General features: G+C 40.2%; 1 protein-coding gene across 1 annotated transcript in view; it reads left to right on the forward strand.

The window, feature by feature from the left end:
- LOC132824082 (BTB/POZ domain-containing protein KCTD19-like) overlaps window positions 1-16,636 on the forward strand; it is a 128,909-nt gene that overhangs the window by 74,661 nt on the left and 37,612 nt on the right. Inside the window, exon 10 of the mRNA XM_060838352.1 lies at window positions 6,300-6,383. Within this exon, the coding sequence (XP_060694335.1) occupies window positions 6,300-6,383 (84 nt within the window). The remainder of the gene's footprint in view (window positions 1-6,299; window positions 6,384-16,636) is intronic.

Here is a 16,636-nt window from a genome sequence, read left to right on the forward strand (position 1 = left end):
CCTGAATTCAATATGACCTCTATATTGTCTACTCACTACCTGGAAACACATCCCTCCATTTTGCCCACCTGCACCAGCATGCCATCCACTTTCATCACATTCAATCTGTCTCTTTCTTTCATAACAGGAGAAGATAATAAAACAGAGGAAGCCCTTACAGGTAGAGGAGTGCCAACATTAAGCTCCTCAGTCTATATGAGGAGAAAATCCTGGCTCTCCTGTGGGGTACTGAAATATCCAAATCCTGAAAACTAAGTAAGTACCACTCTGCATTCTACTGCAACTCTTCAACTAACCCTGCAATATCTTTCATTGTACATCATTTCTAACTATTGACCACTCTGACTCCTATTTCCTGTCTTGAAAATATAGCCACATCTCATTGTGTGAAATGCCGGGCTCTTCCAGAAGCCAGTTCCTTGACCTCTGAGGATGACAGTACTAAAGCCTCCAAGTAGGCCTCAGCAAGACTGCCCCGGCAGCCCAAATTCTGACACCTCTGTGAAAATATTAGGCAGAGAGAGTGTGGAACCACAACCTGATGAGCACCTCCCTGAGACAGGTCCACTGCTGACTGAGGAAGAAATGCTCCAGGCCACATTGAGTTAGAGAACTGCTGGAGACCTGGCACCTGCTTAATCTCAAACAGCAGAAGGCTCTGTGGTATTGGCAATCAGCAACTTCAACTGCATGCACAGTATCAGCAGATGATACTTGGGAATCAATGGACCATCTTGCCCAGAACTGCAATGGTGCAACAAATCATAATTCTCTGTCTGCCTCCTTGGCCAGATTGGTGGCTGCCATTGAAGAACCAGGTCCAAGGTCTGCTGTACAGGCACACGTGCCTGCAATCCAATACCTCAGCCATTGATCATCAACACTGAAGGCATGGAAGCGGGAGGGATGGGGAACCTGGCACTCTAGAACATAGAACATTACAGCGTAGTACAGGCCCTTTGGCCCTCGATGTTGCGCCGCCCTGTCATACTAAGCTGAAGCCCATCCCACTTACACTATTCCACATACGTCCATATGCCTGTCCAATGACGACTTGAATGCACTTAAACTTGACGAATCTACTACTGTTGCAGGCAAAGCATTCCATACCCTCACTACTCTCTGAGTAAAGAAACTACCTCTGACATCTGTCTTATACCTATCCCCCCTCACTTTAAAGTTGTGTCGGAAGAAGGCTCTCCCTGTCCACCCTAACCCTCTGATTATCTTGTATGTCTCTATTAAGTCACCTCTCAAACTTCTTCTCTCTAACGAGAACAGCCTCAAGACCCTCAGCCTTTTCTCGTAAGACATTCCTTTCATACCAGGCAACATCCTAGTAAATGTCCTCTGCACCCTTTCCAAAGCTTCCACATCCTTCTTATAATGCAGTGACCAGAACTGTACATAATACTCCAAGCGTGGCCGTACCAGAGCTTTGTACAGCTGCAGCATAACCTCCTGGTTCCGGAACTCAATCCCTCTATTAATAAAGGCCAAAACACTGTATGCCTTCTTAACAACCTCTCAATCTGGTGGCAACTTTTAGGGATCTGTGTACATGGACACTGAGATCTCTCTGCTCATCTGCACTCCCAAGAATCTTACCATTAGCCCAGTACTTTGCATCCCGATTACTCCGTCCAAAGTGTATCCCCTCACACTTGTCCACATTAAACTCCAGTTGCCACCTCTCAGCCAGCTCTGCATCCTATCTACGTCTCTCTCAACCTACTACATCCTTTGTCACTATCCACAACTCCACCGACCTTAGATGCTTATTTGGATACAGAACTGTGTCAGGAGACATCCAGCCAGAGATGGAACCATACATGGGTGCCTTAGAGGTCTCCACTCAGGATAATTCAGAGATGGCTGGCCCTTCACCTCCAACCTGACTGTCCCCTCTCATCTTGGAGGTTGAAGCCAAGGAGGGTCAACTTGTGCATGGCATGTATGGCTTGTCTAAATGCAAGTGCCCCCTGGGATCACCCAACTTCCATGGTCAATGGGTTCCACTGCCAAGCCCTAGTGAGGGAGAGATGAAGATGATGATTGAGTGCATTTAGTGGCATGGATGATAATGTGATTTTGCACTTTTTTTATAAACATCATAATTTTACGTTACATCTGGTTGCTTCTCTGTCTTTTGTAAAAGCCATTATTCTAGAATCAGGCATCACTTCGTAACTACAAACTGTTCCTATGGATGGAAGTCTGTGTTGACACTCTGTTCCATCATCTGAAAGCAAGAGGAACAAGGCAAACACAGAGCTGAGGGTGCTGGTGACATCTTTGGCCCACCTTGTTTTATATTTCTATTCTTTTGAGGCCTCTGTACCCAAATGTGCACATGTCAATGAGTTATTTAGTGATGCCAATGGCAGGGAGGTGTGACACACATAATGGAAATGCATTAGGATGGTCAAGTAAAAAGGACTCTGAAACTCTGTGTCTAGTATAGTACATGGGTCTTTGTGTAATGTTCTTTCCTTTAAAAGCCCTGACATCAGTGGGCCTGAATCTCTTTTCTCACAAGCTCTATCACTTACCTGACCACTTAGACCATGTACACATCCATTTTCTTTCTGACTATACATTTTCAATTTCCAGCACGGTGGAAGGCAACACGGCGTCTGCCTCAATGTATTGGTAAGCTCCAAAATACCAACCCCTTTCCAATCATCCTTTAGCCACTCCATCGATTTTCCACCTCTCCCGATGGCCACCCAGTCCATCTACATGTACCTGGATCTGCTCACTTTCCTACCCAGCCCCTAGCTTATGAGAAAACCTTGCCAAGTTTAGTAATCCACCCAGTCCCATCCCATTAAAACCAGGCTACTCCTGACTCTGCATGATCTCCCATCCTACATGACTCCTTTACCATTTGTGCTTTACTGTATCCTCCCCTTGCAGAAATTCTTGCCCCACTTCATGGTTGTCATTCCCCATTTCATCCAAATCTACAGCCTTGAGTCTAATTTGCAAAGTCTATTCCCACAGCAACAGCTGCACTTGCCTTCTCCCCAACTCACTTACCCCTTAATTTTTGCATTAGGAGTCAATGTTGCAACCATGGCCTACCCACTTTGTGACTCCAGACAATCCTGGATGAGATGTCCTCAGATTCCTGATTGATGACTGTGTCTCTCCGCCCTGTCTCCCAGACTGGTACTCTGGATCCATAGGACTGGCTGTGACTCACTCCATGTACTGCAGAGACATGCACTCTCTTACCAAAACACTCCAACTGGATATCATTCCTCTTGAGACATATGGAGGCTGTCCTTGATTGATTAGTGCTTCCTTGTAGTTCAGTGAGGACTAGTCCCCTAAGACTTAGGGATAGAACAGATTGCTTGCTGCAAGTGCAGTGTGTTTGCTATGTAAACAGCTAATGCATTGTCCATGTGTGACATTAACATAACACACTGCTGCACAGCAAGATGTATACCACCTGGACTGAAGACTACTGACCTGCAAGTCAAGCTGCCTGATTGTGTGATTGTACTATTTGGCATATCGAGGCAAGGCAATAATGAGGTGAGTTGGACAGTTAACAAGGTGTTCAAAAAGCAATGATCTCCCTTAATTGGCAACTTGTTACTGCCCAGTGAGAAACTTGCCATGTTGCTTCCGAAAAGCATAAAAGATGGAGTGAGTTTACCTCTGCATCAGAGGCTGAGGTTCAGATCACACCTGCTCTAAAATATCTAGAAGATGGAATGAGATTCTCCCGGTGTTGAGATTAGCCTTGCCAGGCTTCTGTCTGATTCTGGCCCAAATCCTTTCACAACCTATGTTACTCAGACAGTCTACAGAGCCAGCATTCTAATCTGTTAGCAGCGAAGTGACATAATATGTCATTGACAGTGTAAGAATCTGCTAATTTTGGGTTCTGTCAATGACTAGTCTGAGTCTGTAACTCAGACCTTATTGCAGCATTGATCTAAACATGGCTAAGAGAATTTCAGAGCTGAAGTGAGGTTGATGGTCCTTTATATCAAGCTGGCATCTGACCAAATGTGGCGTCAAAGAGTCTTAGTAAAATTGAAGTCAATGGGAATGGAGTTGGGGTTGGGGGTGTGTGGTGAATTCTTCACTGGTTAGATTCATACTTAAAACAAGTGAAAATAGTTGTTAAAGGCCAATCATCTCAGCCCCGGGACATTGCTGCAGGAGTTCCACTGTTTAGGGCCCTGGGCCCAATCATTTCAACAGTTTCATTAAAAGTCAGAAGTGTGGGTGTTTATCAGTGACTGCACAATGCTCTTTGTCAGTCTCAACCTTTTGGTTAATGAAGAAATCTATACTCAGATGCAACAAGGTGTTAAGCAACATTCATACCACACATGCCAGACTATGATCACCTCCAACAAGGACAATCTAAGAACCTTGGCCCCCCAACCCCCATGACATTCAATGATATTATATTCACCGTATTCCAATTAATCCACATTGGTGTCACGTGATTTACTATTGACCACAAACTTAACTCAGAAGTACTGTGACAAGAACAGTTAGAGGCTGGAATTTTTGAGCTGGGTAATTAATCTCCTGCATTTCTAAAGACTATCTACTATCTATAAAGCAGTCAGGAATGTGATGGGAATCTTTCCATTTCCATGGATGAATGCATCTTCAAGAACATTCAATAAAATCAATAACAGGTAGGACAAAGCTGTTTGCTTGACTGCCAACCTATCCATTGCATTAATTTGTTCCATCACTGCTATATCCATGTGTACCATCAATAGGCTTGACTGAGATAAATCACCAAGGCTTCTTCAAGCATACTTCTGTGCTCTTTGTGGCATGATTTTAATCCAGTGACAATAATAGAATAGCAATATATCTCTAAGTCAGTTTGGGTGTGACTTAGAGGGAAACTTGCATGTGGTGATGTTCCCTTGCAACTCCTACCTTTGTCTTCCAGTAATGGTTGCAAACTTCCCTTTCATTGAACTCACTGACCTAAAATATTCTGATAAAATATTCTTTTAATGTGATCTAAAATACTCACTTTTGAGTTTCTCCAGAATATTGTATGAGTTCCATGACTTGAGCATTATTAGCTATTTTTACTTAGTTTTTAGAGAAAATACTCTGTTATTGTTAGTCTCTTTTTCCTCATTCAGCTTTGAGAATGGATAATTTTTGTTTTGAAATGATCACGTTGTTTGGAAACCTAGAGAAGCTGAAGACAAGATGCCAAGCTCAGAGGGTGATTTATTTTTAATGTTGTAAGGCTCTGGCTTTATTTGAACTGGTTAAAATACAGTATAGATGGCATTCTGTTGTAGCAATTTGGTTTTCCATTAGCAAAGTTCTTTATGTAACAAATACAAAATCTTACTCTACATGTGATTTTAATCCATCTCTGTTAGAACACAAAGATATCCATCAATTTTAGCTTCTGAAAACATCCTAAATTTAGGGTTGACCACTTTAATCACCCATACTTCAGTTATGGAGGACTTGAATGGACAGCACTGCAGATAGGCAGGATGTTGCTGTCTGTGCAGTTTGTATATGTCATTTTTTTAAAAACGTCCTTTTCGAAGAAGCTAATAGCTTCTGCTTGTTTGACTCCTGTGGCAGTGGCTTTGAAATGACAATAATAGCCAGCAGGGTGGCACTTATGAATCTGAGCACCAAACACTTTGTCAACACCTATGAATCAGACAGAATCACAGAAGCTGCGAGGTAGGCATTTGTAGACAATGCTAGAATGTTGGCCCCACAGTCTGTCATCAGCAGTCCACTCCTGTGCCTTGGCTGGGAAAATTGTTATCAGCCTCAGAATGTGGGACTTGTTAGACCTTTAAATGACCTCATTAGTGAACAAGTACCTGACACCGCCTTGTCAAAATGGGGCAGAAACAGGAGCATGCTGTCAAAGTGGTACAACACTTTCCAGCACCAGTTTTCCTATCTTCCTGCTTCTGGTCCCACTTCTGATATGACTCAAAAATTCTGTCTGGTATCTATGCATGGAATAAATGAGACAACACCTGAGTGAATGTTTAGTTTACAAACATTTTCATTGTATCATAGTATTATTTTTGATTAATGTTCATAAATGGTACAGTGCAATGTTAAGAAACTATTCCTTGCAATCTAATTTGGAGAATATTTAATGCACTTTATATAAGACTAAATATGAAATAACTAGTGTTTTAGCCTTGTTATGAAACAATGTTCTAAATATTGCATTAATGTCAAAAGACTAATACCTCACGTCAATCATAACAACCTATCATCGTTCTTTATTCAAATCCATTTTCAAATTGCAGGGAATGGCCATTACTGTGTCAAGAAATAGAAGAATGTAAAATTCCTGCACTTTCTGAAGCATTGTTTCACTGTGAACAGTACAGGTATTAAACTGTAAAATAAATTTTAAACACATTGTCACGTTTATTGTAGATTTATGTAAAATTATTGTCTGTTTCAGAAGATTAGTTATATCTGCAGCACTTTATATATTGCAAATGAGTAAGCATATTTCATAATTATTGCTATACTTGCAGTTCTTGAACATGTATTCTGATTAAAACTACACATAAGATTTGAGGATCAATTATTATCAAAGTTACCACACAGTGGAGGGTGAGCATAAGAAACTAGTCTTAATATGAACAAATTTTTTTTTAAAAAAAAGGATGGGTAGCAAAAATTACATTGAAATAGCCATGGGAAGAAATCAAAAGCAATTTAAATTTTTTTGTACACATGCTGAACAAAGGAGATAATAGGCCTCTGAAAATAAGCAATTTTAGAAAGTTACAGTTTATGTTCAAAGAACTTGATAAGGAAATGGAGAAGTTTGAAATCAGACAAGTATTTCAGATTTCTAGATTTTAATGCTGAAAATTGAGGTTTATTCAAGGATACAGTCATTACTCTAAAATGGCTCACTTCAATAAACAAGATTTGAAACAATTTTACTTGTTGAAATTAAATCTCATATCAGAAAGGTAGTGAACATATGAATGTGTGTTCAGGATAGATTTATGCACCTTGTCTGGGAGCAAGCCATATTTGATTGAATATTGGGCTACATGTAGCCAGTAGCCTCAGAGTGCACTAAAATTTAGTGAACAGTGATCATAAAATGTTTGGGTTCAACATGTTATTTGAAAGGGAGTAAAGTAGAGCAGCTACTAAGAATCTAGATTTAGGTAAAGTTCCTACACAATATGAAAATGACTTTATATAGTAAACTAGGCAGATCTGTTAATAGGTTAGATCTGTTGCTGGGATGGGGGACGTTTAAAACAAAGCTTTTAATATGATGAAGAAACACATTATACTCCTCAGGGGCAAAAGCTTTACTTGCCATACAATTAACAGACAATATTAAACAGGAATGAATATAAAATAAATAACTGAGCAACCCGGCAAATGGGAAAGAAACAAAGAACAGCAAAGATAATTAAATAGACAATACAAACTACAAAAATGGAGTGTAAATAGAAATTCCAGTAGATATCAAGGAAATGCCAAAAAAAATGTTGAATGGTAGAACTCTTTGAGAATTGATAATTGTCAATTAAAAATGAAACTACAATATATTGATTAATTACTCAGTATTTACATTAGAGGAAAAGTAGCTATCAATATTGAGTCAAGGGCAAGGGTTCACTAAAATTGATGTTAGCAAGATAACAATACTGAGAAAAATAATGGGCTAATTTTTTCCCTAAAATTTGGCTAAATGTTAATTTCAGGGAGTTTCATGGAGAGTTTCTCTTTGTTTTCTCCTACAATTTTACACTAATTACTTCACTATGAATACATTAAGTATTTAGTGGTAGAAGTCTCGCTGCTGCCAGATGCTTCTGGATTCCTTGCTATACTTAAATCTCAGCTGTGTACTTTTTCAAATGCTATAAGTCATGAATAACTCTTCACAGCTGCACTGTTTGAAGAATTACCCTAGAGATGAGTTGGCATCCCATTTTGCTGACAGAGACCTGGAGGTGAAGATGGACTGGAGAGTTGTCCTTTTTCCTCCGGACCATCACATGACTCCTAGAGCACCAGTCCCTGCAAACCTTGTCTGATGTTTCCATCAGGGTCAGTGCAGTGCTCACAGTACAGAGGAATGCCTAGGGATGGCGGAAGATGATTAATGACCTTCCTTTCTCAGCAAGAATAAATGCCACAATCTTTGCTCTGATGCCCCTTATTCACTCAAACTCTGCCACTGCATGCACCTTTCACCAAGTGTAGTATTCTTCCTCAATCACTGTTACCTAGCCCCTCCCCAAAATACTAAGCTTTCCTGTTCACTCACTTGGGACACCTCAACACCTTTCTTTTACCTGCACTAACACTGACAACTTGTCAGCCACTTTCACTGAAACTCTGCCCTTGTCTGATTGCAGGCGAAAATGACAAACAGCAACATGATGGAGAGGACCAAGACAGGTGTTGGACTGCCCAACATTTGTCTGCTCAGCCCCTTTGAGGAGAGAATCCTTGCCTTAGAGGGAGAGGGTGACTACTTATTTGGTGATGCCAAAACCTCCATGACTCAGCAACCAAGTAAGGTTCCTTGTCTAGCATGTTGCTGTTCTCCCATTACCACCACTATGAATGTATACTTAACATGCCTAAGTTACTACCTTTTACTCCACAGCTTAATACCCTTTTTTCCTTTGGCATGGATGGCATCAACCAGCCCCTCCAGTCATCATCTCCTCCTATATCTATGAGGAATAAGGCACAGAATTCTCAGTGGATGCACTGGCAAGGCTGACTCCATGCCTTCCCCTATTTTAGTTACTGACACCTTGGTGGTTATTGAGATTAGAATTGGGAGCACGTTCTGATGATCACATCATGGGCACGTCTCTGCAGTGGTTGAGGAAGTAATGCCCCAGGTTGTTGGCCTTTGAGAACTGCTGAAGACTAGGCAACTGCTCAGCCCCAGAAAGAAGAAGACCCCATGGTATCAGCCATTAATAACTTTATTGAGATGGACAACAGACATGGACAGCGGGCAGTTTTGTTGGAGACACTCAGTAAATTGAATTGGAAGAGTCCATCAACCCTGTCTGTACTGTGCTGTCCTCAGCATGCTTGCATCTTACTGTCTCTATGGACAAGTCAGTGGTTTCCATGGAGAGTCAGATCTATTGGTAATTAACACCAATAACAAGACAACAGAAGTACAAAGGAGGTTGACCTCCCTCCAGGTCCCTCTTCCCCAGAAGGAGACAGGATGGTGCCAGGAAGACCCATGCACAGGCTCACCAATAATCTCTTAGAAAAAACAAAAAGTGTGGCATCTCTACAATTCTGTGGGATTTCAAGCTGAGGAGTGTGAGCCTTCATCTAGCCAGGAGACACTCAGCATGTATGGGCCTTCTAGGCACAAAAGTTATTGGGGTCATCTGCCCTAAATACCATGGTCAACAGGCTTCTGAGTAGGGCAGGCCACCCCCCCCAGTCATCCCAGTTAGGGACAGACAACAATGTTTTGAGGTAATGAGAGGGGAAGGAAAGTCTTCTGAAGCGCATAATAGGCATGGGTAACATTTCATTGTACATAGAATATAATATTTGTAAACACATTGGCACTTTAAATCATTGGCACTGCACTTTCACAACAGCTACAATAATGAAACTCCAGAGGCTATCCTTCCTCAGTGCCATTCAATGTTAGAACCATGTCTGAAGGATTGCTACTGTCTTCCTAATGTCTAGTGTAGCATTACATTATCATGATTGAATATGTGAGTGCCAGATGCTATAATGCCTTCAAACCCATTGTGAATGTTAATTTTTATTAAACAGCAGGAAAAGCATAGAAAGAACTAAATAAAACTGGGATTAAATGGGATTGATTACCTTTGGTGCAGTAACAAATTTACAAATGTGAATGATGACTTCACCCAACAGAGATCTCTTGGAAGAGGGTATAAATTAAGTCCTGTCTGGCTCTCTGGACCCAATGCTTTATCATGGTGAAGATAATGTTCCTGTTGCTCAATAACTTCTTTCTTCTTCGAAGACTGCAGCTGCTCTCCCAGCTCTTCAGCATCCGTCACATCTGCCCTCTGCCTGCTCCAGCTGTACAGAGGACAGCATGCAAGGATTATGCAACACACTCTTAAGCCCACTTAAAGGAGTAATTGGCACTCTAGTTATATGTGCCCCTTGGGGATGAGACCAGTCAGCCTGATGTTGGCAGTGGGGAAAATGCAAGAGTCCATTATAAAAGATTTAATAGCTGAGCACTTGGGAAAACACTGGTAGGATCAGACAGAGTCTGAACAGATTTATGAAAGGGACATGCTTGCCAAATCTACTGATATTCTTCAAGGATGTAATTAGTACAGTTGATTTTGGGCGAAGGAGGGGGTGAGGTGATGGTGAAGGTTGTGGAGGACAGTGTTTGTGATTTATTTGGACTTTCAGAAGGCTTTGACAAAGTTCATTGATGACAATCCATCTGGACTTGACTAAGGATTGCTGCTTTTAAACTTTAAGAGATAGTGATCCAACTAAATGGTCATCAGTGTTTTTGTCTTATAAGTTGCTTCCATATGTTGTGGGTGTGATATTGACATAGCACAGTGCCAGACATAACATCCATCTTTTTAATTGGTTAATTGCTGGTAAACATGATAGGTTTGCCTAGCTTGTGTCTGTGCGGTAAGACAAGACAAAAGTACTAGGTAAAAACAATGACTGCAGATGCTGGAAACCAGATTTTGGATTAGTGGTGCTGGAAGAGCACAGCAGTTCAGGCAGCATCCAAGGAGCAGCAAAAGTACTGTGAACCTTTAAATTCTGAATGAGGCAGGACCCAAAAAGACAAGGATTGAGTGTATCCAAATAGGTGTAAAGTAAGTGCTAAGTAGGCAAGCTAAAATCCAGAGATACATCCTGTTCTAATACATGTGTGTGTGTACCTGTATGCAAAGCAGCATTGGACACAGCATTGCAATGAAAGGTGTTGGTGAGCTTCAGAGATGGTGAACCATAATTTAAGTAAAATCATAACAGGTGGCACAATAGTTCAGTGGTTGACACTGCTGCCTCAGTGCCAAGGACCCAGTTTTGATTCCAGCCCTGGGCAACTGTCTATGTGGAGTTTGTATTTTTTCCCCGTGTCTGTGTGGATTTCAGCGGCTCCTCTGGTTTTCTCCCACAGTTTGAAGATGTGCTGGCTAGGTGGATTGGTCTTGGGAAATACAAAATTACAGGGATAGGGTGGGAGGCAATGGGTCTGGGTTTGATGCTCTTTGGAGGGTCAGTGTGACTGAATGTGCCAAATGGCCTCCTTCCACACCATTGAGATTCTCTGATCTATTATGTGATGAGTTTGGTGCCTATCTGGTGCCAGCCACTTTGGACAGTATTTACGGAACATGCCCTGAGATGTTGTGGAATGCTGGCCAAAAGAATGCCCAAAGAAGATAAGCTGAATTACAGTTGTTCTGCTCTTGACATCCATTTTGGGAATTCTTTCTATCTAGTTTTTCTCCAATGTTTGGGACAAGAGTAACTTGCATATATATGAGGTGAGGTTAAATAATAATGAGATGTTCATACATTACAAATGGCCTTGCTACTTAGTTTGCAAAATTCTCATCTAACCATCAAAATTCTGTGCAAAAATTCTCGACATTGAGAATCTCATGTTTTCATTCTTGCCATATTTTCCCAAATAGGAGAAAGTGAGGACTGCAGATGCTGGAGATCAGAGTCGAGAGTGTGGTGCTAGAAAAGTACAGCCAGTCAGGCAGCATCTGAGGAGCAGAAGAATCAATATTTCGGGCTTATTCTCCTGCTCCTTGGATGCTGCCTGACCGACTGTGCTTTTCCAGCATCATACTCTCGACCCCCATATTTTCCCAAATGTTTGTCATTGCCCATGTCATTCAGTGACTGCCCAATGAATCTAAAAGGGTGGCTTCCTCAGGATCAAATCAATTCCTTTCCCATGGATTTAAACATTGCAGACCTGCTACTTACATGAGCTTCTAAAGTTCTATATATAGGGGAACCATTCCTTTAGACTGAAAAATCAGGCATGTAATTTTGCCATTTAAGTCAGACAAACTAGGGTATTGTAAATTAGTCGGTCTGATATCTACGTTGGGGAATAATAAGAATTTATAATGAAGCTAGAGTGAATTAACATTTTGAAAGATTTAAGCTGATTGGAAAGAGCCAATATGCATTTCTACAGGGCAGACAGTATCTGATTAATCTTTTTGAATAGTTGACTGAAGTAATGGACAAGGAACATCTACGGATGTTATTTATGAACTTCGAGAAGATTTTTAAAAAATCTGCCATAATAATTTTTTATTGACTTATTATTGTCACATGTATCTTGGTAAAGTAAAAAGTTTTTGTTTTGGGTGCAGCACAGATAGATCATACCATTCAAATGGAATTAAGGTCATAGACAGAGTGAAGAATACAATGTTACAGCTGCAGAGAAGGTGCACAACGTTAAATTTAAAATTCGAGAGGTCCATTCAGAAGTCTAATAATAATGTGGAAGAAACTGTTCTTGAATATGTTTAAGCTTTTGTGTCTTCTGCCTGATGGAAGAGGTTAGAAGAGATGATAGTCTGGTTGGGATGTGTTTTTGAATATATTGGCTGCCAGTCCAAGACAGTGAGAAGTATAGATGGAGTTAATGGTTAAAGGTTAGCTTGCATGATGGACTGGGCTGTATTTACAGCTCTTATATCTTGGGCAGAGCAGTTGCTACACCAAGCCGGATGCATCTGGATAGAATACTTTCTATGGTGTCTTATGTAAAGTTGAAGCTAGTGGCATTGAAGGCCAATGGCATGAGTGGGAATTTAATTGAATACATGGTGACAGAATAAGAATAATGAAAGAATTTTCTAATTGGCAGACTGTGACAATCATAAAGTAGATTGGAAGAAACTGTTTGAAGTCTGTAATTCTAAAAGGTATACTCAAAAAAATAGACCCAGATTCATCAGAAATGATATCCAAATATATGTTTTTACATATTATTTTTATTCTTTCATGAGATTTGCATGTCACTAATAAGGTCAACATTTGTTGTCCATCCCATATTGCCCTTGAACTGAATGATAATTTAACAGGATAGCTAAGAGCTAACTACACTGCTGTGGTTCTGGAATCATATGTAGACCATAGCAGGAAGGACTGCAGATTTCCTTCCCTAAGGAAGAAGACTGAGCCAGATAGAGTTTTAGGACGATTGACTAAAGACACTAGCTTTTAGTTCCAGATTTATTATGAAACAATTATGGTGGAAGAGACAAAAAAATGATGGAAATTTGGAACACTCTCCTATAAATGGCAATTCATGCATTTTACATCTGAGATCAGCACATTTTATTTACCAAAGGTATTAAGGAAGTGGGATAGAGTCGATATATGAAGTTAACAAGTAGAATAGCTATGTTCTCACTGAATGGTAGGATAGGCTCAAGGGCTAAAAGGATCTCCCTTCCTTATTTACCTATGCTCAGATTTAAATACTGCCTTAGATTTTGCAGTTCTAATTATATTGAAATTATCAGTGTTCTTTGTTATTGCACTGAAACAGATAGCAACTTCTGGCTTTTGGTTAAACTTGCAACTTGTGAAATTACCATCAGTGATTTTACAATTCACCAAAGGATTTGTTGTTAATTTCTGTGAAGTTCTTTTTTTTAATTGTTTGTTCTTAGGATATAGATATGTCTAGCAAATCCATTGCTCATCCTTAATTATGTTTGAGAAGATGGTGGTGAGACGCCTTGTTTTGCTGCTGTAGTCTGTGTAGAGTAGATACATTCAAATCACTGGTAAGGAGGATGTTTCAGGATTTTGAACTGGTGACACTGAAGGAATAATGATATATCTCCAAATCAGGATGTTTTAGAAGGGAATTTGCAGGTGTTGATGTTTCCTTCCTCTTGCTGCCCATGTTCTTTCAGGAGGTAGACATTCTAAGTTTTGGAGATGCTGTTGAAGGAACCTTGATGAATGCACCTTGTGGACACTGCACACTGTTACACTGTGTGCCATTGATAGGAGGGTAAATTATAAGATGGTAGATGGTGCCAGTTGAAGAAGCTGTTGTGTCCTTGATGGTGTTGAACATCTTGAGTGTGTTTGGAATTACAGTAATTTAGGCATTTGGGGAGTATTCCATCACACACTTAATGTGTGTTGTAGATTTTGGACAAGCTTTGAGGAATTTGAAGCTGAATTACTTGGTAAAGAATTCTCATTCTCTGATCTGCTCTTGTGGGCACAGTGTTTATGTATCTGGTTCAGTGAAGTATTTTTTACCCCCGATTCCAAATCAGTCATGGGTTCAGTTAGATGGAAAATTAGAATCAAAGGTAAAGGTGAAAATAGGATTGCACATTGGTAATGGGGCTGATTGTTACCATAAAATAAAAGGAAGGGACAGAGAGTGTGAATGTCATATGCACCAAGGAAGCATAAAGTGTGGGAAAATTTGATAATAGAAAAAACTTAAAGGCTTTGTATCTTAATGCACAAAGTATTTTGAATAAGGTAGATGAACCAATGGCACAAATCGAGGTAACTGAATATAACTTCCAAGCCACTATGGAAATATGGTTATAAGGAGATCAAAAGTGGGAACTTAATATTCATGGATATTTGACCTTTTGGAAGGACAAGACGGAAGGAGAATGTGGTTGGGTAGCACTGTTAATAAGAGATGAATTGAAGACAGTTGTGAGAGATGATTGAGGTTTGGATGATGGCTTGGATGATATAAAGTCCATTTTGGTGGAGTTAAAACGAAAAAACAAAGGAAGGAAGACATTGGAGATCTGTACACAATTCCTACCAAAGAATAGCCATTCTGGAAAGCTTATATATCATCAAAGAATGAGAGCATGAAAAAGAATTCATCAAATATTTATGGCTGACTTTAATCTTCATGCTGGTTGGGTTAATCGAATTGGAATGACAATGAATTCTTCGAGCGCATTAGGACAGTTTAATAAATGACCTCAGGGAAAAGATTCCCTCAGATGTTGTGATCACAACATGATAAATTTAATATTCAGTTCCCGAGTGTGCTTAATTTATTACAATGAGATGAGGATAGAGTTAGTCAAAGTGAACTGTGTGATTAGATTAGCAGGAGCGGCACATATTTAAGGAGGTAATGTATCCACAAATTGGAGGAGCAACACCTCACTCTGCCTGGGCAGCCTTCAGCCTGGAGGATTTAGCACTGAGTTTTTCAATTTCAATTAACCTCCTTTCCCATCCCTTGACTCTCTTTCCAGGCCCCCTCTTCTCTTCCATTCCTCTGACCAACCTTTCCTTCCAGGTACCAACAGGATTTATTCCTCCAATTGACCAACCAGGCCACACCCTCTACCTGTGTTAACCTATGACTACCTCAATCCAACCACCACCACCATCCAAAACCCAGTTCTTTTGTCTTTTTGACTCTCAGCAAAAATCTATCCCAGTAAGGAGGAAAGATTCCCAGAGATGGATAAACCATCCATGGCTAACTAAGGAAATTAAGGAGAGTATTAAGTTTAAAGAAAAAACATATAATGAAGCGAAAGTCAGTGATCACATCAAACACTGCGATAAGTTCAGAATGCAGATAAGGAGGACTAAAGTCACAATAAAGGCAAAGTACAATGCCAAACTGACAAGAAATATAAAAACTGACAATAAGAATCACTTCAAAAAGATGAAGAGAGAGCCCAAAGTCAACACAAGCCTCTTAGAAAATGAAACTGTGGAGATAGAATGTCAAATAAGAAAATGACAGTGGAGTTAAACAGACATTTAGTATCAATCTTAAATGGGGTAGATACTTCAAGCATCCGATTAATACTAAAGATTATGGGGTAGGCAGTAAGTACCATCATTAGAGAAACGGGGTTTGCATTCATGGGTCTTCATCTGAACCGTGCTAGGACCAGACGTAGCGACTCACATAACTAGGGCTTTAGACAGGACTTTAAACTAAATGGTGGGGGGAGAGGTTTCAGTTATAGAAAATAATAAAAACCTGAATTAAAGGAGGAGGTAATAGTACAGAACTCAGGAGAGGTTATTTAAATCTTCAGCGCAGAAACAAATAGGACAGGGTGTATGGAAAGGGCTAGCAAGCACACTGGACAAACAAATGATGAGAAGGGGAACAGTTAACACAGGGCTGAAGGTGTTAAATCTGAATCCATGCCGTATAAGGAATAAGGTAATTGAGCTTGTGGTGAAGATCAAAATTTGCAGGTACGATGTGGTGGCATCACGGAGATGTGGCTGCAAGGGGATCAGGATTGGGAGCTGAATATTCAAGGATCCTATTGAAGGTATAGGCAGGTGGTGTTGTCTTATTAGTAAGAAATTAAAGTAAAATAATAGTAAGAAACAAAGTAGAGTCAGATGGTGTCGAATCTATGTGGGTAGAATTGAAAAATCGCAAAATTAAAAAAACCATAACTGGAGCTATGTACAGGCCTCCAAACAGTCAGAAACACCAGGAGATAGAAAAGATGTGTAGGAAAGGCAAAGATACAGTGATCAGATGGGATTTCAATATGCAGGTGGACAGGAAAATCAGGTTGGTAGTGGATTGCAAGAAAATTAATTTGTGGAATAT

The sequence above is a fragment of the Hemiscyllium ocellatum genome, chromosome 17 (genome assembly GCF_020745735.1).
Source record: "Hemiscyllium ocellatum isolate sHemOce1 chromosome 17, sHemOce1.pat.X.cur, whole genome shotgun sequence".
NCBI lineage: Eukaryota > Metazoa > Chordata > Chondrichthyes > Orectolobiformes > Hemiscylliidae > Hemiscyllium > Hemiscyllium ocellatum.